A 22,932-nucleotide genomic window follows, 5' to 3' on the forward strand; every position below is an offset into this window, starting at 1 on the left:
TTTTGGACATAATAAATAAGGCATTTGTGAAAGAAATAGATTTGACATGAAAATTGATCTAAAATAGAAAAAAGGGTAAAATACAGGATTAGGTTTCTGGTTTTCTAATATGATTAAACCTTTTTCAAATCGGAATGAAAATAACTTCAGAATAACACAGACTAAACTCTGATCATGTGTCAATTTTAAATGTTGGGATTATTATCGTGAGTTTGTAGAAATAATTAGTTTTCAATAAGATATTCTTATATAATTGGCTGATAAAGTTTTTGTAGATCGGAATGGCTATTTTAAATTTTTATGCAATAGTTCCGTTCAGAAAATAGAATATATTCTTGAACATGTGAATTACATGCTATTTGTTTTGCTTTTTCTAACAAGTGCATAATAAGAGTAAGATTTATTTCGGCTTTGATCTTTCGCTATCCAGCTCGCTTTTTAACTATGGCTTAAATATTTTGAATGTTCGTGTATTTTGCAAGGTTTCATTCAGTTTTGTCCGGTATTTCACTTATCATAGGACAGATGCAAAGTTACAATTGGTGCGCCACCCTACTAAGTCAAGCTTAAGCGTTCTCCGAAGCGCTCCATGCGCATGTGTTCGTATTATTCAACAGTCTCAGTCAGACCGTGGCACAAAATCTGGTTTTTATTTACACCTGTACGCTTATGCCTTGAACGTAAACAAAGCAGGCAGTGATTGGTGTGGCGTTTTTTCCTAAATTTTGTGGCAGTCTTTCTTACTCTGTCGAAGTGTCAACTTAATCATAAAAACCACGGTCGGTTCCCGATGGATAACGGACCGGAAAGCCCTTCCGTCAAGGATGGAACACCGACAGCGCTTGCAGCTGAAGAAATTTCACCCGCTCGAAGATGCCCCCAGGAGGGTGGAGATTGTGGCACATGCGGAGAACCACGGCAACTGACCATCGGTCTTGCGGAGAAGATTAATCAGGTGTTCGAGAACCGTTTACGGCTGGTCGAGCAGGAAACTGAGGATCCTCGTTACAAGGTAAGTAAGTGTACCGACTGGAGCGTAGCAAAAAGTGCACCACAGCTTGCGCAACTTCCAAGGCCACTGGACCACGACCATACGCAGCAGGTGGCTCCCGTGAATGTGTTTTTCAAGGGCACTATACATCACATCAGTGTTTTGTTCGCGTACAGGCACAGACCTTGAGCAGCGTAACTAATAACAATAATCGTATCGTCTATAAATGGCCACATCATAAAACCAAGGTACATTAGGGAATATTATTTTTTTCTGTTTTAGATTAAAGTCTACCAAGACTGGGTTCGAGAGTTGCGCTCCATCAATATCGGTGTGGTAGAAGCGATCAAAGCGATGCAAGATTCATGTCAACGGCAGTTGAGTCGCATGAGCGAAACCTACAAACGAAATTTGACTAGATTTGGTCCAGAAACACAAGCACGCTTAATGAATGATAGAGATGGATTGGTGGAAGTTATAAGAAGAGCTCACACGTCAGGTCGGTGGGATATCGAAGGAATACATTTTCTGGACCTAAGTATCGACGATATTTTCGGTAAAAAAACTGAAGGAGACGCGGAGCTGAATCCAGTGGTTCCGTCAAATTGTCCCACCGATGAATTGTTGGAAACTGATATTGTTAGACGAGAATCTATGGCAGAACAAAAGTATGCTGTTGGAATTCGGAAAAAAATAATAAATATTATTTTGATATTTATAGGAACATTGATGAGCTGCAATTTGCGACAGAACTTGCCTACAGCTCCGAGGAATGTGACGTTTGCAATAGAGATTGCTTGCAGAACTTGCGCCAACATATCAGCCAGAAAAATGATGAACTGGAACAAAAGACGTTACAAATCGATTGTCTATGTAAGCAAATAGAGACAATGAAAAGCAATTTCGAAAATGCACAAACAATTTCGCAGGTAAAGGTGTTAAACTTATCATCAAAGTTAAAATTGCATTACCATTATAAATTATTTGCAATATTGTAGCCTGATTCTGAGCAGAGTCGTTCACTTATTGAAAACAAAATTGAGGACTTGAATGAACCGAATTGGAAAATGCTGCAGCATATGCAAAATCTTGTACGTGTTAAGTCGGATCAAATGGAGGCATTGCTCAGGGAAAATGAGACTCTTCGAGCGCAGGTTGCTGCCCTGAATGCTCAATTAAATAGCCAGGTATGTAGCACGGGGTAGGTTATACAACTTTCTGCAACTCCTATCTCTCGTTCATCTTAACAGTCTAATGTCGATAATCAATCGCTGGTTAACGAGATTAGTATTCATTATGACGAAAACCGTCGGCTCAAGCAAAAGCTATTGGATATTGAGCAGTCACTGAATGAAGCGAATGTCGCCATAAGGCACCGCAATACAGTGATTGCACAGTTGCGTCAGGAGATTCAGCTACAGAAGAAGGTTTGTGATTTTCTCTTCATTGCTTCATGTTGTTAGTGTTGGGATCGTGGCTTGGGTAACCGAACTAACCCTGGAATTTTTGTTTTGTTTTGCTAGACTAAAAGAAATCCCAAGTTATTTAGAAGCTATGGAAGGAAACGTAGAAACAAAAGCGTTGTGACGGTCAGAAAAGAGTATGCCACTGACTTTACATATGGAACGATTAGAAAAAGAATTGATCAAGTAGGCAATGTTGGAGACAACTAAAGCAAAGAACCTGGCATTTTATTTTGTAAAATATTTATTTTGTTTAAACATTTTCTATATACAATTAAATCGGATGCCAGTTAACAAATCTGTCACTTTCATTTTCAAGAAGTTACAATCATAAAACTTATTTGATTTGACGTTAAGTTATATGGTTTTGTAAGACGGCAAGAAGTTTTTATTCATAAGAAGCTTTAATCTTGATTGATGTTTAAATTATCCTTTTTGTTTTTTACGGTCTCTCTGAGTAAAAACTAGATTAAATACTAACTTTTCTGTAGCTTTTTACTAATAATTTGTGGCACCAATAGGGGGACAAGGGGCAAGATGAGCACCTTAAGCTTCTTATCAAATTGTTAGGGCAAAGTGAGCAAAAAGCTACTAAATACATTTTTACTACATAGAGTAAGAATAATACTCAAGAGTAGCTACATTGGAAACTTAAGAAAAAGGTTATTTAAATATTTATAAATAATTTCCTAAGCCACTAAAAAGTATGAGGCTGGTCGCGGTACGGGGTAGATTGGGCATACCTATGGGGCATAATGGGCATGTTCATATTTTTCGATTTCAAGCAAACATTAAACAATGTATCAATGTAACGTACACTCGTAGGTACCAAAACAAAGTTTTCCTTTCCTGTTTCACTATTTATACTCCGAAACAGCATAATTTTTTAGCCTTTTTCAATTTGAAAACTATCTATGAATTTGCCCGCATATAAAAATAGGTTTTGGTCCATAAAACACTACTGAGCGGATGAAAAAATAATAAAACATGACAAAATTTAAATTTAGGTAACTTTATTTTAATGATTGTCAACAAACGAATCTAGCGGGGGCCTAGTGTGGTTGGTAACGTCTCCGCCAACCACGCTCGACGCCTGGGTTCGAATCCCACCGCCGACATAGGTGTCGATGGTTGCGAGGTGGCGTGATCCACTCACAACCAACCCAACTGGTCTAGATTCAATCCTAGCCGACACCGGGAGATTTTCTGAGGCGAAAAATCTCTGGGATCACGCCTTCCATCGCATGAGGAAGTAAAGCCGTTGGCGCCGGTCCGTTAATAAACGGGTCGTGAGTTAGGGACCTGGGTGTGGAGTCGCCTCCCTGGGCGTCGGTAATTGGCCACAGCAGTGGCGGAAATAGACCGACGGAAAATAAGCGAGAATAAAAAAAAAAAAAAAACAAACGAATCTGTTCGACGCAGCCTTAAATGTCGGCTTAACGTTTGCCGAGGAATGCCACGTGCAATAGCCGCTCGGTTCACTGACATTCGATGAGAAATAACCGCGTCTATAGCAGTGGCCAATGATGACTGTGACCATTTTTTGCGCCCCGACAACCGTTTGTAATTCTGAACCAATTTACTATTAACTGCTGCTAGCACGATGTTTACTTTTTTGACAGCACTTTCTGGTTTGTAGGTTATGTTTTCGTGCATAGGTATGGCAATTTTGCCCCTACCAGCAGTGCCCGTTCTGCCCCATGAGAAACACTTATGAGAAAGAGCTGTTTTTAGATGATGTTTCATTTGAAAACACTGCATTATTTATCGAAACTGTTTGAATATCAATAAAGATTACCGAAAATAAACTTTCGAGCCCAAAACGACACATACGCATGCAAAAACCCTTATTTTTCGCGCTTGTGAGCTTTAATATTATACACAAGACGTGCATGAATGATACAATTGTTTATTGTGTAAAAGCGAATTTGTTTTTTCCAGTTATTTTGAATAAAATTACATCTTCAGATTAATGTTAATGATTCAAATTTATAACAGTTCCAAAATTACTGCCAGAAACCTAGAAACAACATATGCTCATTCTGCCCCGTATGGCCATCTTGCCCCTTGTTCCCCTATATGATATTTTTTGACTCGCCATAAAGTTCTTTTTCGACAATAAGATGACGAATAAAAGACAAAGTTGTGAAAATATTCTACATTCATTCTACAAAAAAATACAATTAATTATGCTCTAAAAAGCAATCAATATTTTGAAACTACGAGGAGCTTACTGCCATTTCCAAAAAAAAGTTTAAAAAAATTAAAAATACAGGTATAACGTAACATTTGAGCCAATTTTGCATTTATAATATACATCAACTGGGTTTGTACTGTTTTTTTCGGGTGTGAAGTCTTTGGTCCGTGATGTTAGAATAAAATTAACAAGACAAACTGTTTTCTACGTGCAATATGGGTTTTCTTCAGTTTTCGTTTTATTAATATAAATAATATATTCTTGACATTTATCGTTCATTTCTAACAACGGGGCATAGTTAAATTCAGTAAATTTTTGTTTGTACTTAATATTACTACGAAAAGTCCACAGTTAACAATCTAACTCCTTTTTGTAACTTCCCAGAATACGATGCCTATTTTCGACTCCAACGGCTCAAGCCTCGACAGTATGTCGCTCTGTTCCTCCGAATCTGTTACCTCGTTTGGAAGTGCCCATTCTGGTTCATCAACCGATACTGTTGTGAAACGCACCGTATCGCCTGCCATGCGCACCAGTTTGGATCGATTGACAGAAGTGAGCGAGCTAGAAACGGAGCAACTACAACATCTTAAGGAGGAGCTGGCAGAAATGGGCACTCGACTGGTAGAACTGCAGTCTATTAAGCAATCTCAGGATGAAATTATTGCCCAACAATGTGACAAGCTGCAGTCTACGGAGAGTGAATATCGGATTCTGGTTTGTTCCGTATATCATAGTTCCTTCTGTTGCATTAATCAATATGTTTTATTAGCGAGATGAGTATGAAAATAATGAAAAAAGATTGGCTATGATTCGCACGGAGATTGTGAGACTGATCAAAGTACTTAGGGAAACAACCAAAGATCATTTCCCACTACCACAGGTGAAATATCATAAGCGCTGGTCGCCATTAGATGTTCTACAAAGTTACTTCTTTTTTTTAGATTTCTTGCATAATCGAGGAATTAGTTCCTCAAACAGTATTTAATTTGGAAGACGCTCCATCTGAAATCTTCGAAAATGACAGTTTGATACTAGAATCTTTGCAACAGCACCTCAACAGTATTACTCGCCATTATTTACTAACGATCGCGGAACAAAAAGAACTGAAGAGAGATATAGCAGGTACAGAATACGTTTGAACAGTATTTTCAAATTCAAGCATTTTATATCGTCACAGCTCTACAGCACGACAAACGCAAGCAAGATGATTTGATAGAGAATCTCAATAATGGTCTCCTAGTGGCAAAGCGTGCCAGCTTGCTGGATTCTCAAAGGGTCGTCCTTCAAGCCGAACCAAGCCGTGAGGTATGATGAGTCATCGGCTTCAATCGATGACAAACTCTGGTGCAAATAAAATTGTAACATTCCTTTCTCGTGTGTTCCCAACAGTCCACCGAATCTTTCGCCGCGCAGCGGATGCAAATGCAGAACGCATTGCGAGCCGTGGCCGAGGAAATCGCCTATCTGGTATGATCATTTGTTTACCCTTGCTTCTGTTGATAGTTTGAGTAGATGCTCTTAAATAGCGCGTGGGTCTGTTTATCCTAAATATATCATGTACCGTACAAACTATCTGTTGCACGCCGCTCGCATGGTAAATAAACACAACCGATGTCGGATTAAGCCACCGGTTTGACAATGGCTGGTTAAAGCTGATTGATTCTCTCCATAAAGTGCACTCGTTGCCGTAAGGTGGTGTGAAACGACATAGCCAGCGTTCAGTATTTAACCCACATTTGGACTGGCAATGACTATTTATAGCAAACAGAGTTCCATTCCTTTCTGGCTGTTGAAGGAAAAATGTGTAAGTGGAGATGATTTTTCTCCATATAAACAGATAATTGCTGCACGTGTATTTTTAGATTGACAGGCTGGGGCTTCCTGTCAATTGTTGCTGTGCGCTGTTTTCCATTCATTGCCGGATGGCGATGAAAATTGCTCCAAAAACATGATAGGATAAGAATTTCACAGAAAAATGCATAAATGTTGAAGCACCGTAACCTTATTTTGGCATAATATTGCAAATAAACGAATGTGCACAGTTTACAATTTTATTAACATTCTACTCAACAAAGAGTTGTTATTATTGACTTAATTATCTGTGTTCTAGTAACTTTTTGTGTTACTAATGACGCTAGTATTCCAATGTGTTTATGATTGTGTGATAAACACGTTTTAATTTATTATTTTGGAGGGCTAATCTTATAGTTAAGTATTTAAGTCAAACAGTATTAATATTTTATTACTTGATTTATTAGCAAATTCCGTTAAAGTTCAACATTGTTAAGAGGGGCTGTAATTTGTGTTGGCGATTTTAGATATTTATTTACCAATTCAAACAGTTTCATCAATGAAGTCTTCTAATGTTTTAGTAAAAATTAACTTTCAATTCTATAATCTAACCTGTTTACCATCATGACATTTTGATCATACAACCGGCAATTTAAAAACGATTCAACAATTTAGAATAGTCTGCTTTCCATCATAGACCCTCTAAAACTGTTCAGACCAACAGTTTGTAACGTGACAGTATTTCCCATCTCCATTTCGCTACGTGCAACTGCAGACTATTTTTAGAATATTATTCCCAATTCTCACTGCATTTACTGGGATAGAGGTGAGGTACACGGTGAGCCGCATGCCGTCGAATCAAATTAATTTTTCTAAGTTTTATTCTCTTTTTTGTCAGCTGCGACTGCCGTGAACTGTTTGTAAACTTCAACGTTTCCGTCGCCCTCACAACTCACAACCAGCAGACATGGTGAGGCAGAGTCCTCTTGCCAATCCCGGACCGTTACCGTTCAAACTTGATGGCGTCGTGATGATTATTTGAAAATGTCTATCGTCATCTGTAAGAGCCGGTAAAACACCGCACACAGTTAGTGGGTGTTGTAATGTTAATGCATCTGTGCCTGTCTCGGGTCTCTTTTCCGACGAAACGCGGGATGGATGGAGAATGCAGTTTTTCAAAAATAAACAATTTTCAACCTCTGCTCCCGGATGAGAAGGGACGGTGCGAAAGAATTGAGTTTTTTTTATTATTTGCTCGTCGAGATGCTTGGAAACATATCGCAAAAGCATTCACATATTGACATGCCGAGATGATAAACTATTCGAGTGTACTTTATGCACTTAACGAGCGCTAGGTTTTCCTCTTTGGTTGAACCAAAGAGAGCGCAGGAAAATCCGATGGTTTGTGAGTTTTTCACAGTTTCAAAACGGTTGGAGGGATCAGTATTAGTATGCCTCTCGGGCCGGTTGTAGCGCGTGACATGTAGTGAACGGGTCGGTTTCGGGCGTGTTATTTGCTTATACAGACCACATAATTTGAAAGAGCAGCTGCACTTAGATTTATTGAACAGCCACTATAATGGGCATTTTCCAGCTAGGAAACGATTTGCCAGACGATACCTTAAGCTCGTTTTCGGAGCTGGATGCAACGCCTCTGCACTGTCTAATTGAAAACTTGAAGCAGGAAATCGAGGCGAAAGATTCACTGCTTCAAAGAAATGCTGACATTATCGGCCAGCTGGAACAAGCAGTTTCTGCCAAGGAACAAGAACTTTATCGAGTGCGATTACGGCAGGATTCGGTGGAAAGAGAGCGATTGAGTTATAATAAGAGGGTAAGAATGGGATTTATTAGAGCTTATTGAAGCATTCCAGACTGTACCTCTCTTCTTTATTGGGGATTAGATTGAGAATTTGCAACGAGCGTTGCGAGACCATGATGAAACGATTGGAAAGCTTAAACAGCAAAACCATGGCCTCGAGCAGCAGCTGGATGACATGAAGGAAACTGTGAGTATATACTATCTTAAGGCAGTCCACTAAATAATATTTCTGTTTATTTTCTTATTGAAATATTACCACGCAACAGCTGAATTCCTACAAGGAAAACATTCAACGTACCATCGAAGAGAAAGGCCGAGTGGAAGATGAGGTAAGTGCTTCAGTTTACTATTATTTCAATGAGTCATTAGAATTGTATATTGCGTACCGTCTAAATAATGCAATTACAAAGCCTCGTAATAGGATCTATTGAAGATAAACGCATTTGTTTAACGAAATCTCATTTGAATGCCAGAGTTATGCAAACAAAATGTTTTATTTGTTGGTTTTTGGGTCATGAACTGGCAAACTGGCATATATCCACATATCATATAAAAATGTTTTATCCTTTATGTTGGTAAATTAAAATTTCGCTCTACCTACACCTACACTCCTGAAATGTAGATTTTCCAGAGATTGAAATTATATATATAAAAAAAAAGTTCTTACGTGCTCAAAGTGTTTTAGAATAAGTTTTTCGAATCCAGAATTTCAATTCGCTAAATCATAAAACATGTTTTGGAACAACGCGTCTGTTCACCAAGATGGTTTGGCTCAAAACAGTGTTGTTTTCCAACGTCCTGGGCCAGCGTGGGACTCTAAATAGTACTGTCACGATGGTCCTCCGATGAGACTGGGGGTTGGTGCAGGTCTTACAAGCCAACCGTAAAACAATCAGTACAGGAAGCAAATAATGTTGGGGCCGTTTTTTCTACGTTAGCATCACAAACGTGTACAGTCCTCATCTAGGAATTAACGAAGACGTTGAGTACGCCTTTTACGCGCAGCTGGAGCGTGCATACGATATCTGCCCAAAAAATGTTGTCAAAATCGTTATCGAAGATCCCAACGCCTAGGTTAGCCAGGAGGAGGAATTCAGACCGGTTATCGCAACGTTCCGTGCACACCGTTCGAACAAAAATGGCCTTCGACACAATGACTACCACCTCCTACTTCCAGCATACACTCCCATATCGGTACACTTGGAGATCACCACAGATCAACTTTTGATGGACGAAAGGCATTTCTGGTATATTATTAGCGACGTCCAAACCTATCGTGGCACAAACGTCGATTCTGACCACTATCTCCTGATAGTCGAAATGCGCCAATAACTTTCAGTTATCAACAACATCCACTGTCGTCGCCTGCGACAGTATTGTCTAGAGTGGCTTAAACTCCTCGAAGTCGCCACTGAGTACGTGTAAAGCATTGAGGTTGCGTGTCCGGATGAGGGAGAGCTTACCGAAGCCCCTCTGGAGGACTGCTGTAGTACTGTGAAAAGAGCCATTAACAACGCAGTGGAGGGTACTGTTGGATTCGTCGAGATGAGTTGACGTATCAACTGGTTCGACAAGGAGTGTCAAACGATTCTAGATGAGAAGAATGCAACGCGGGCAGTGATGCTACAGCAAAGGTCCCGTCATAACGTGAATCGATACACACAGAAACGAAGACAGCAAACCCACCTTTTCCGTGACAAAAAGCGCCGCCTAGAAGAGCTGGAGTGTGGAGTGTGGAAATGGAGAAGCTGTATCGTTCTCAAGAAATACGTAGATCCATAAGACGAAATGGGTCGGAATCAGGCTTCGGAAAAAGACTGCGGTGTGACACTATACTGACGGTTGTTCTCTCTTTTTACTCTAACACCCTCATGAATTAGCCATTCAGGAGAGCTAACATACAGCTAAAGCTTACACAGGCAACGAAGCTGCCGTGGGTTTGACCAAACGCAGGGAGAATTGTGCACCACAATGAGAGCCGAATTAGTTCAAAACTTGCTGTCGCGGAAAAACTGTCATTTCCAGAAGCCTGGTCGGGAAGAAGATGGAAGAAACTATGACGGATGAATGTGAGGTGATCGACAGGTGGAAGCAGCACTACAATGAACACCTGAATGGCTCAGAGGCAGAGGACCAAGACGGTAGGAGGATCGACTTCGTCAGCACAGCGAATAAGGGAGACATACCGCACATCACGATAAGTGAAGTTATTGATGCTATCAAGCAGGTCAAGAACTACAAATCAGCTGGAGAAGCTGACATCGCAGCGGAGCTTTTCAAGCTGAGGCTGATTGGGTTGGCTTCCTGTCTGCATCAGCTGAAAGTCAGGATCTGGGATACAAAACAGCTACCGGAAGAGTGGAAGGAGGAAGTAATATGCCCAATATACAAAAAGGGCGGCAAGTTGGAATGTGAGAACTACCAACCTATCACGGTTCCCAACACAGCCTACAAAGTGTTCTCCCATATCATCTTTCGCCGTTTCTCGCCGTTAGCAAGAAGGTTTGTAGAAAGATATCAGGCCGATTTCGTAGATGGGCGAATGAAAAAGGACCAAAATCTTCGGCAGATCCTTTAAAAGTGCCTCGAATATAAAGTCCCCACGCACTTTTTTATTTATTTTAATGCCGCTTACGACACGTGTAGAGCTATGGAAAGTCATGACCGGTTCCCTACGAAACTAACAAGACTGATTAGGATCATTATGGATTATGTACAGTGCTGTTTTGGTCTACGTAAGACAATAACTGAAGCAGAGAAATCCGCAGACGTATTGTAGCTGGAAGGCTTGCTCAGTAAAGACTTCACAAGACGTTGAGGTCTGGCAAACTTTGCCCCCGTACCAAGTGCACCATGTACAAGACGTTCATAAGACCGGTAGTCCTCTACGGGTCCATGTCTCGTGACAATGCTCGAGGAGGATTTGCAAGCACTAGCCGTTTTCGAAAGGCGTGTGCTAAAGACCATCTTCAGTGGAGTATGTGAGGATGGCGTATGGAGGCGAAGAATGAACCAAGAAATGACGCAATTCTACGGTATATCCAGAAGGTCACTAAAGCTGGAAGGGTACAATGGGCGGGACATGTAAGAATGCCGGACTACAGTTTCGCAAAAATGATGTTCGTCTCCAATCCGGCCGGCAAAAGCTGTAGAGGTGCGTAACGAGCTAGGTGGTTGGACCAGGTGGAGCAAGATCTCGGAAATGTAGGACACTCAAGAAACTGGCGACAAGCTACTATGGACCAAGTGCTCTGGTGTAACGTTGCGTTTCCTATTCGAGATTTTATGGATTGAACTTTTATCACAAGCATTTTATACTTAGTCATCATGATTATTCAGTTTTATATTTGTTACTAATACTTATTTATGGAGGTAATAGAATTTCGAAAAATGATGAGTTGATTCAAACTTAGATATATAACGGATAATGGTGCAGAACAATAGTATGGAGGATTTCAAGAATGATACAGTTCAGTGTAGTATTCCAATGGACCATAATAAAATGCAATAAAATATAATGTACGATAGATTATGATGGGTTTTCACGGATGATGAATTACTCCGTGTAGTATGACTGAGTTGGATAGTGTACATTAGAGTTTTAGAAAATATGATGAAATGCGATAGGATTTAATATTAATAGTGTGAATGGGTTTTGAAAAACAGTTAAAAAATTATGAAGTATACGCAAGCAAAATAAGCTATGATAAAGTACAGAGCAGTATGATAAACTTGGTTAAAAGAATTTTTGCAGCCAGATAAGGTAAAATTGAGAATGTTTGAGCATTCTGTGCTCCAGTTAGCGTGAAGTAGCAAGATTAGAGATTTCAATTAACCATCATCTCACAGCGTAACATCCGAACTATTGTATTTCTTAAGTATTTCATACGTATATTATGTGTAACAGAGTAAAATATCATTCACGTGAATTTCCAATATACAGGGTGGCAACATAGAAGTGATACACGTATTCGAGTGCCCCTCGTTGTATTTTCTGTCACAGCATGACAAACATCAGAGCATGTTTTGAAAGAGTGACGTTTTTACTGAGATCAGGAGGAAGCTGTCACATCTGAATATAAGCAGATTATTTGTCTACAGGACCATCGAGCGTTTCAAGGATACAGGTATAATTATTTCCAAGAAGAAAACTGGTAAAAAACGGAGTATTCAGTCTGACCAGCGGTCATCAGAGCAGTGAAGGAACGTTTCAGGCGCAATCTAGCCCGTTCGGCAAGAAAAATGGCGTTTGTAATGAACATGAGCCACACTTCCATGTAAAACAGCATTTCTCAACCTGGGGTATGCGTACCTCTGGGGGTACGAGTAAGCTTTCAGGGGGTACGCGAAAAAAAAATCAGTAATGGCGGAAAAAGCAATTTTTTATAATACTTCATTCTTTATTCTTTCTCGCTTTTAAACCTGACTGTAGCTATCCAACAAACCATAGTTAAAGTTGAACTTGAACTAGACTACCACAAAATGATCTACCACTACTCTCTTCCACTCTGCGAGAACAAACCAACCCAGGGGGTACGATTGATTTGGAAAATATCGTGGACAAAAAAAGGTTGAGAACCGCTGATGTAAAATGTTATCATAAAGGACCTTGGATATTCAGCTTTCAAGAAGCAGAAAATTCACGGATTAACTCGTAAAAATATTGCCGACAGGGTTGCTAGATCTCGATTGCTGTTGAAGACGCACGCAGGTCACAACATTATTTTTTCGGACGAAAAGTTGTTTACTCTGGAGGCAACTTTGAACAAGCAAAATGACCGTGTTTTTGGAGCATGTCTTCGTGATATACCAGCCGATAAAAGCACAGTCAAGCGATATCAAAATGAGTTAGCTGTGATGGTTTGGGGAGGTATATCGACCAACAGGAATTACCTTATTCATTAACAGGGGCTTGAAAGTAAATAAGAAGTACTACTTGCAACACGTTTCTAAGGCCATTTGCATCCTTGCGCTAAAATGCTTTTTGGGGAAGACAGTTCTTGCTTTCAACAGGATTCAGCAACAGCACATAAGGCATTGATCGTTCAGAAATGGTGTAGGCAGAATTTGCCTTGTTTCATCAGTTCATCTGAATGGCCTGCGTCGTCACCGGATTTGAACCCGCTAGACCTCAGTATCTGTCCATACATGCTAGGAAAGTTGGACGACGTTAGGCATTCGACACATATAATAAACGTTTGGTGAAGATTTGAGACGAAATGCCAAACGGAGTTGTGCGTGCGGCTGGTAATGGCTTCGAAATGCATCTACGGGCTGTTATCGAACAAAGTTGAGAGATTTTAACTCAACTAAGTACTTTGTAATTTTACTACATGTTATTGAAATCGATTCTGAAGAGAAACAAAAACTGGTTATAAGGAATAATTTTAACTGTGTAAACCTGTCTATTAGGATTTTCCACAAAAAAACCCTAGGGTCAGCAGACAGACGCTAACTGCCAAAAGCTGTTAAATCACAAAGGCGGGATATTATCAATTTTTACCACGTAGTATGAAAATGTTAGTGAGAATTGAAGCTTTCAGACAATTACCCATTCCGTGAATATTACACTGGTTAACACATGTGCATTCCAAAAGCTCAAACTGGAAAAAAAGAAAGGTTATAGTTATTCAACCATTCCTGTGAATTTTGGTGTCCCTAGTCACTAACTTTTTTCAGAAACTCAAATAAGTAAACATAACATTAAAGCGACGAACCCGGCTAGCAAGTACTATGCGAACTCTCACGTTCTGGTAATGGCTAGGGGCATCAAAATCCATAGGAGTGGTTGAATAGCTATAATCTTTCATTTCTTTCCGGTTTGAGCTTTTGGAATCCACTTGTTTTCATTTTGTCGACCAGTGTTATCTACGAAGTTGAATATCTAAAAAAAAAACAAATTATTATTTATAACTCTCTCTTGGTCACAAATCACTTTGACACGTTTGAGATTTTATTGTAGCGTCATATACTTTTAGTTGTGTGAAAATGTCTAATTTTGTGCCAAATAATCATCATTTGCGGGAAGTGTATCACAAAAAAGGGCGGCTGAAGCGCATCGAGAGTTAAAAATAACTTTACGGCACACTGATCTAAGTACAACTGTCCGCGTGAAGGAAAGCTAAAAACCTCCAAAGACACTAAATTAAAGGTATTGCTCGATTAGGATCCATGCCTAACGGCAAAAAGGAAGGGGATTTCTTCATCGCATTGCGACGGGTGTAAGTTTGGGACTGCCCGGCCAAGCTTCGATATCGTTGGTTCGGCCGAATATACACGTTGCGAAGGTTATATTGTATATTTGATGTGACCAGGTTGGTGTTATTTATTAGGAGCTATTGAAATTAAACGAAATCATCACTGGGGAATGCTACCAACTTTAATTGACACGATTAAGTCGAGCACTGCGCGGAAAACGGTCACAATACAAGCAGAGGCACGGCAAAGTGATTCTACTGCATGACAGCGCTCGGCCTTATAATGACAAAGACGTTGAAACTTACATAAAAGCGATCGAATGGGGAGGCCGACTCCCTCGGTATTTTCCTCAGATAGTAAATGAAGGGTTTACTTGCGTTTATTGATTTATTTAGCCGAAACCAAATTTTTGCAAAAAAAATGTTGAAGAAGATGACAAACCATAATTGGATGATATTCAACTTATATGACTTTTTTGAATAACATGAGCACAAATCAAACTCAGAGTTTCGTACTCTTCAAACACTATTTACAACATTTAAATCATGTATTTTGCATCTCTTCCTGTTGTTTTTTCCCTTTTCACTATTCAGTGCAAAAATCAACTGGTGACCATTTCCAACCTACGTACCGCACTTGAGGAAACAAAGCGCAACAGTAGCTCCTCCGTGAGTTTAACTTCTCTAATGGGCAGCAGTTCGGCAGCCGTTCCAAGTCCGAATGTCTATCATTCGCAGCATCACAACTACCACAGCAGTACTAACATTAGCACCAGCAACAACAGTAATAACAGCGGAAGCGGAACTTCCTACTGGAGTGCCTTCTGGCGGGCGATGCATGACTCTTGATTGGTTTTTGTTTCCGAGCAATAATAGCAGCATTTCTTGTTTTGGCTTTGTTTCCGCCCCCCTCTCTTTCTAACATTTTTATTTACATATCTACTTGGCTCTCCGTCCGAGTAACGCTCAAAGTTATAAATGTCCTAGTAGCCAGTAAGGTTATTTATTATTTGCTTATTTATAACATTTATATTGTGAAACATAATGCCTCTTTGAATCTCTGACGAAGTAAACTTGAATAGCACGTGGTTGTTTGTTTTGAATTAACGTTTATAGCTGTCATATTTTGTTAACCAAGTGCCAATACAAAGTATTAAGCGACTAGGTTAAGTAAAGAGTTTGTTTCATATTGATATCAGATATTCAAAATTTAAATAAAAATTTGCAACGCAAATTATCAATGTAAGCGTTTCGAGCAGCGTTTGCTGTAAAACCTTACCTAACCTAACCTAACATAAAAAGATGTTTGGTAAGTTAACGTCTTTTTGTTCAACATATTTATTCGTTTAAAAAATTAAGTGCTATTATATTTTATTTTAGGTTAACCATTTGAAAGAGGTAATTGAAACTTTACAGTCGCAGGTTTCAATGCTCAGCGAGCAGCTGAATCATGCTTTTCGGGAGGTTAGTAAAGTATTCTTTTTATAATGTACGATTTCATACCGCCATATGGCATGTCCCGGCAGAATCTCACCAAGGACACCGAACTCGACCAGTATCGTGACTCGAATCTACAGTTGCGTTGTCAAATATCGGAGCTGACTTGCGATTCAATCGAGCTTAAGGACCTGGTAGCCCTGCTGGGTACAAAACGGGAGGTAAGAAGCCAATCTGAAGTGGTGTTGAATTTATGCTGTAGTCGAATAAATTTGCTTGACACATTGGGCGCTATTTGTCTTCATTGATGGGTTTCAGGCACCGCCCGGAGCGCCGGTATGGAGCGAAAGCTGTTGCTGTGGCACTGTTTGCAGTGCTGAGGTCTTGAATTGAAAACAAAGAAGGTTGAATTGAATTGTCGCTGTATGTTCGTGTTTTCCTGTCATAGTTTCCACTTGATGGAAAGAAAAATAAATTTATTATTTTATTTGCAATGTACTAAACTATTACATCAAGTAGTTGTTATCGATTATACATTAGAACTTTTTTGAGCGTCTGTGTCAGTAATAACTGGTATGACTTCATTGATTTGTATCTGCAGTAAAAATCGTTCGTGGCGTCTAAAGTATAAGATTGAGCAAGTATTAGAATGGAAAATATCCCGCAACGGAGCGCTAGAATGCTTCTTATAACACGCGATATATATTTCGATGGTTACTTACTAGCACCTAGCTATACTATCGAAATGTCAGATAAGTGAATATGATTAGCACATAGCGTGCTTGTGAAATTGGTTCAAAGGAAGCGATTTGTACAATATTGGTCAATGAGTAATTTTACGCCAGTTCACGCAGTCGTTGACAGCACAGGAAAAAGCTTCTCTTAGTTAAAACTTCTCCATTTTAAAAAAAAAAATCAAATGGTGAAAACTATTTTTTCTGTAAAAGTGTAATGAATGGGCGGTACACTGCCGCTCATAGCAAGTCCGTCCCATTTGCGTTTTGGTGCTGACGAGAAAACAGCAATTAAAAATCGTAACGCTTTGGGTGAAATTTTGCACTTGAATGCATTTTCAATCAAGACCATCAACAGAATTTAGTACTGCAATGACAATCTAACACTTTTGCATCATAAAACTTGTATAAACACCGAAACTTTATCAAAATTTGTTTAAAATCATAAGCTGGGATTCATATGCGATTACTTTTACGGTACGTAGCCAGAATGATAGCAAGTCAGTCCCATAGACAGCTACGACCGGTGATGAAAAACAAACTACTGCAAATCGACGGCGGTGCTATAGCTTGCGTTTGGAATGAATCCATCGCAGGTCAATTCATAAATGACCTTCTCTCGTGCTTCATTAAATAAGTTTTTTTGTGAGAAGCATAGCACAATGTACCAACTGCGCCGCTCAAAATAAAATTAGATTTTGTTTTTACATTTGATACTACTCATAAATTCGAAATCAGTTTAGGTGTAGGAACTTGTTCTAAATTTTCCTGAGAGCGGTCACACGTTCGTGACGGCGGACAGCTTCCACGTAGCAGAGGAAGCAAATATGAAAGAACACCTATAGCTTAGGAAAATGTTTGCTCCTTCGAAAAACAGCTAAGTAGCGAACCGAAGTATTTAATAGACTGGCAAATTCTTCAAAACGAAATTCGCGACAATAATTGAACAATTCTTGCCCACGTCTTTACATAAAATACGGATAAAATACGAAAAGTAGTATTTACTAAAGAATGCTTCAACTAATAATACAGTGACACACCTAAAGCGTTCACTGTCAACTAACAACAGCTGGAAGAAGCTACTGGTGGAAACTTTGTCTTGAAGATAACATTGTACTATCAGCTAGAACCACACGATGTAGACCGCGTATAATTCAATCAAACCTCCTATCGAATATCACTTGGTACATCCAATTCTAATCCTGAAGACCATAAGTTGTGGTAAATATCACATTTTTCATAATCATTATTAGCTGAGGGGTTAAATTGCGAAGATTTTTGCAGTGGGACCGACTTGCGATCACTTTTGCTATGGGACAAACCGACTTGCTATTTTTTCATAACTCCTCAGAACGAAGTATTCAAAAATATTTGTTTTATCGAAAGTAGAGATAAAAAGGAATTGATTCCATAAATAAACTCAAAATTGACAAAAATGCAATTGGGACGGACTTGCCATGAGCGGCAGTACATATGATGTTGATAACTATACGTACACGAGTTTACGTGGAATCCCGCCAATGCCCACATTAGGTGGCAATAACAGTAAGAATTATGTTTGATGAATCTTGATTAAGAGGGTGTTGTCTTGGTGGCATCTATGTCTTAGATTTGATTTTATTAATATAACCGATTTCAAAAAAGGTAACTATTTAATGAAATGCCCATTTAAATTTGCTATGCTATCGTTGTATTGTACTCTTGTTCACTTTTGATAATTACAATTGAGATACGAAATCAATCCCATTTACCTGGTTTGGAATTCTAGGTTAGTAGAAATATCGTAAATAAGCATAAAGCAGCAAACAGGGAAAACCATGGGCCCACAAACTACACCCGGTAGTAAAACCCACGCTTGGCAAACGGATTCTTGCCCTTTCCCAACTCGAATTGTGGGCAAAGGTGTTATATGTTGATGGAATGGTGGCTGATAGAATTGCGATACATGACGATTCAAGCAGGGGATGGGGCAAATGTGTGAAACATTTATCTAGTAGTAACTGTTTCCTGGCGCCGTTAGTTAGGCGCGAAAGCCCGAAAGGACGGAGTAAATTTAGTTCCACTTTGACAGTGTAAGAAGAAAGGTTGCGACTAATGTTGTGGTGCACTCAGGATTACGATATTATCGCACCTTAAAGGGCGTTGATGGTTCATTGATTTTATTCATACCCACAAACATTTGTTTTTGTGAGTCTATAGTAACCGACTAGAACAACACAGTAAACCATATTTGCTTAAGATTTATATTTTCTAGTATTATCGTACGTGTAACAAAATTCCTTCAATTTTAAACTGCAACAGGTTTGCCACATACTTGCGTGATCTTCAAAAAGTTTTCGATAAAACATAAAGTTTCCAGCTAATTGATGTACAACTTTTTCGATCATGCAAATTGCACTTTAAATGCAAAACTTCTACTTGAGTTTATGTTACTTTGTTTCGATAAGAGAAATAACTTTTTTTTTGTTCGTGCTTCGCAGCTCGAAGAACAAAAGCAACGTCATGTGCAGCAGATGAAGAACGAGTTAAACAGCCTACAAGCTCAGATGGTGGACGTTCAGAAGGAAATCATTTCCCGACAGCGTGACCGGGATTATTTAAGTTACTTCCGGAAAAAGTGTGCCGAAATGGTGAGTATGGCTAACCACAGGGGTGAGAACGTATCATCATGGATCAATCAACATTTGAGTATCGCTTGCAGGATGCGGAGCATCAGCAGGAACTGCAACGGATGAGGGACGAAATTGAGTCCCTAAGCGTACAATTAGGGAGCTGTAACGAGCAGGTAAAGGTGATTGTGAGAATATGTTTGTACGATTGCTACGACTTTCTTTTGACGCTAGACTATTCAACATGAACAGTGGTTGCAGGAGTCGAACGAACTGCAAAATACGGTCGCGGAATTGGAAACCCACAATGATATCCTCCAGAAGGCTATGCAATCCTACGGGGATTCGATTGAACAGTTGCAGCAGGAGCTCAGCGCTATGAAATTTCAGGTAAATCCTCTTGATTTAAATAAAGGGATTGGGTACTTTTATTTTTTATCTTCCGGGTTGAACTGGGAAAAATAGTGCGAAAATCTTACGAAAGATGTGAGCACTCTAAATTCTTCGTGTAGTGAGAAGGATAGCAAAATCATTAGTTTAAACGCTGAAAAGGAAAAACTGTTAGCTGACCTTAGCTTGCACAAGCGAATGTGTAAGTGTGGATTTAACAACAGTCTAAAAGAGAGAGTAAGTAACAACTGAAAACCTACTGATGAACTGACTCATAATTTGACTTCTACTCTTTTAGTCCAAAACTCCCGTGTCACATTCATTGCAAAAACAGGTAGTGCAAAAAACACTGGAAGCGACCAAGGCGGCTGACGCACTCAAGCAGAAAACTTTTGAATTTAAAAAGTTGGAAACTCAATACGTCGAGGAGAGGGTTCGGCTCACGGAACAATCCACCGAGTTGTTCATACAGGTAAATACGTGATAAGTTGTAGAAGATTAACTTGCTCTATAATAAAACTAGTCTAACATTATTATTTCAGTGTCAGAATAAAAGAAGAATATATCAGATGACACTTTTCGAAGATTTGGTTTATGTTATGTTTATTGAAGGATGAAAAACTGCCAGTTGTTTTACTTCAAACTAATCAATTTATATTCAGATTTCTATTTAGTCCTCCCATGAGCGCTTGTTTATTTTACAAACAACTTAACCTTGATTATCATCCCCCCCCCTCCATTTTCAGATCGGTAAACTGAAGGGCAAAAACTCAAATCTGGAGCAGTGTTTATCGCACAAGGAGGATCTGATAGAACGGTTACAGCAAAACCTGCGAGACGTTAACCAACGTTTGGCTGCCAAATCCGAAACCGCTCATAATATGGAAACGAAAAATGCCAAGTATGACCTTTTTCTGATAAATCTTCAACTCGAATAACTAATTTGTGTACACTCTCTTTCTAGTTTATCTCAGCTGTTAGAAAAGTTTCGCGAAGACTCCACGGTTCGGGAGAAAAAGCTGACGGAAGAACTGAACAGCATCCGGAGAAGCTCACAGGATCACAAAAATCAACTGCAACACTGTGAGAATCAGTTGGTGAACTATCGGAAAGAGCTGGAAACGCTGCGGGAGAAAGCAGATGACTTATTGAAAGAGGTTTGCACTGTTTACTTAATCTAACTAGCTTTTGATGGTCTGTTACTTAAATTGCATTTAGCGAGACACCCTCAGACAGCAGGCTCAGGACTTCGGCGAAAAATTGGAATGCTCTGCAGGAAAAGAAAGTGCCCTCTGTGAAGTGTTGAAAAAACTCGAAGAGGAGGTTTCCTTTAAATCGAAACGTTTAGCGGTTTGCTAAAAATTCTTTTAGAGTAATCCTGTTTTCTCAAACCAACGACAAACTTATTTCTAGGAAGTGGAGGCAGACTATCGTGAAATCTACCAGGCGTATCAACATTTAAAAGGGTTTAATGAGGATCTTGTCAAACAGAGTCAAATTACGCGAATCCAGCAGGACAACTATCGGAAATTGGTGGAGTTTAAGAGGCAGACGCTCAACACGCTTGAGCTGGGACGAAAGTGCGCCGAGGAGTCGCGAAACCGAGAACGGGTTTTCCAGCAGCGAATCGAAGAACAAAAACGGATGATTACGAAACTCAAGGAGGATCGCATTAAGATCATGGGAAAACTGTACGAATACCACAGGGACTCGGTAATACTTACTCGAAAGTTGGAAGATTATCACCATATGTGCAGTGAAAGTCACAGGTGATTCTCGATAGGATGTAATAAAGAGCGCAATTAATGTCGTTGACTTTGATTTGTCATTTGGGTTTTTTTTAGAACAATAAGCACCTCGTTGCACCAACAATTCTATCCGGAAGCTTACAAGTTGGTCAGATCGAATAGTGATCCGGTTTGCAGAGAGGTTCGTATCCTACAGATTGCGTTCGCAATGCAATGATTGCAACTGAGTGCACGTTTCAGAATGACGAACTGTTTCGTAAGATGGAGTTTACGAGCAGTCGAATTCAACGGACCAGACAATTTTGGCAACAGGGGATGCGGGAGATTCTAGCGCCCAAATAGTCCGCTTCAGTGCGATTTCGTTTTGGTAACGTTAGGGACCCAGAATGCATTTTATCTAGAGTAGCTGATTTGTTTAAAATCTTTTGTACTAGTTTATTTTTTAGTATTTCACATGTAAATGGAATTGTTTTCTAAGCTGGTGCGTTGTTGTCTCATCCGAAAATTCGTGTCGTATTCGCGCTGGTTCTACATCACTAACATAAATATATAAAAAATATATTTTATACAAAATTTCCAACCAATTTTCGCATAGTTATTGTTAAACAAATCACAATTTTCAGCATTTTGATGGACGCAAAGCTAATTTTCCAATCCATTTCTGTAAACATGAATGAATTCGTACGTATCACTCTTTGCTCAGCCATTTACAAAATCTACGCCAGATTTTCGTCAGAACAGCTCGAATCCTATCTCGGAGACGTAGAAAATTACCAAGTCGCGTATCACAACAACAGGAGCGCAGAAGATCAGGTTTATATTATTGTCAGGCAAATGTTGGACGAACGATGGCGGAAGGGAATATAACGTATATTATATACGTCATAGAGTATTCCTAGACTTGAGACAGGCATTTGACACCATGAATTTACAGGTGGCGAATTTAGGAGTACCAGTATACCAAATTAATCGCATAGTGGCAGTATGCCTCACAGAACAAACTTACCTGCAGTGGTACGGACAAAGGACGGAAGCCCACAACAAAGTACGAGGGATGCCCGTTATCACCAACGCTCGACCAAGTACTGAAGAAACTGCAATTACGAATTACGGAACTGTTTCTAGGTCAGTCGCGCAGAATAAAACTGCCATGCCTGCGACATCCTGCTGATAGCCACGGATTCAACACAAATCCCAAGGTTGATAAGTCTCATCGGACCCTGCCTGAGCGAGTTCGGTCTCGAGCTCAACGTCACTAAAACAGACGTCCTAATTCGGGATCCATCGACAACCCAACCCAGCAAATATTCAGGAATGCAAAGATTCGGAAACGTAGAGCTGAGAATTATGACAAAGCTACGTTATTTGGGAGCATTCATCTCAAGTAGCCTGAACAGGAGAGAGACAGTCTCAGATAGCTAATTATGAAATGAGGTCTGCGGTAACTTATCTCGCGTGACTTTTTAAAAGGACCTGTGAGAGACTCTCTTTTTTCACTTTTTTTTTGTTCACACAAAGTTCATTTAACATTTTTTTTTCACTTTCTCTTT

General features: G+C 39.6%; 1 protein-coding gene across 6 annotated transcripts; it reads left to right on the forward strand.

Moving 5' to 3' along the window:
* The first annotated feature begins 626 nt into the window (after positions 1-626).
* Positions 627-21,859, forward strand: LOC129730389 (uncharacterized). Of its 6 annotated transcripts, none has more exons than XR_008728849.1 (27): positions 627-1,012; positions 1,274-1,659; positions 1,713-1,920; positions 1,990-2,178; positions 2,242-2,418; positions 5,036-5,368; positions 5,424-5,534; positions 5,596-5,776; positions 5,832-5,959; positions 6,044-6,121; positions 8,040-8,279; positions 8,350-8,454; positions 8,534-8,596; positions 15,059-15,133; positions 15,845-15,928; positions 15,991-16,122; positions 19,116-19,265; positions 19,337-19,420; positions 19,479-19,634; positions 19,710-19,871; positions 19,933-20,106; positions 20,381-20,535; positions 20,599-20,791; positions 20,853-20,984; positions 21,048-21,420; positions 21,479-21,563; positions 21,623-21,677. XR_008728849.1 is itself a non-coding variant. In XM_055689686.1 (27 exons), exons 1-27 carry the CDS (start codon positions 791-793, stop codon positions 21,722-21,724), a joined length of 4,461 nt encoding a protein of 1,486 aa, XP_055545661.1. In that variant the 5' UTR covers positions 627-790; the 3' UTR covers positions 21,725-21,859. The 6 variants fall into 6 exon arrangements, 5 of the variants coding, with proteins under 5 accessions (XP_055545661.1, XP_055545662.1, XP_055545664.1 ...); XM_055689686.1 differs by having other exon boundaries at positions 21,048-21,403; positions 21,623-21,859; XM_055689687.1 differs by lacking the exon at positions 2,242-2,418 and having other exon boundaries at positions 21,048-21,403; positions 21,623-21,859.
* Positions 21,860-22,932: the final 1,073 nt, after the last annotated feature.

The sequence above is a fragment of the Wyeomyia smithii genome, chromosome 3, assembly GCF_029784165.1.
Source record: "Wyeomyia smithii strain HCP4-BCI-WySm-NY-G18 chromosome 3, ASM2978416v1, whole genome shotgun sequence".
NCBI classification, from domain to species: Eukaryota; Metazoa; Arthropoda; class Insecta; order Diptera; family Culicidae; genus Wyeomyia; species Wyeomyia smithii.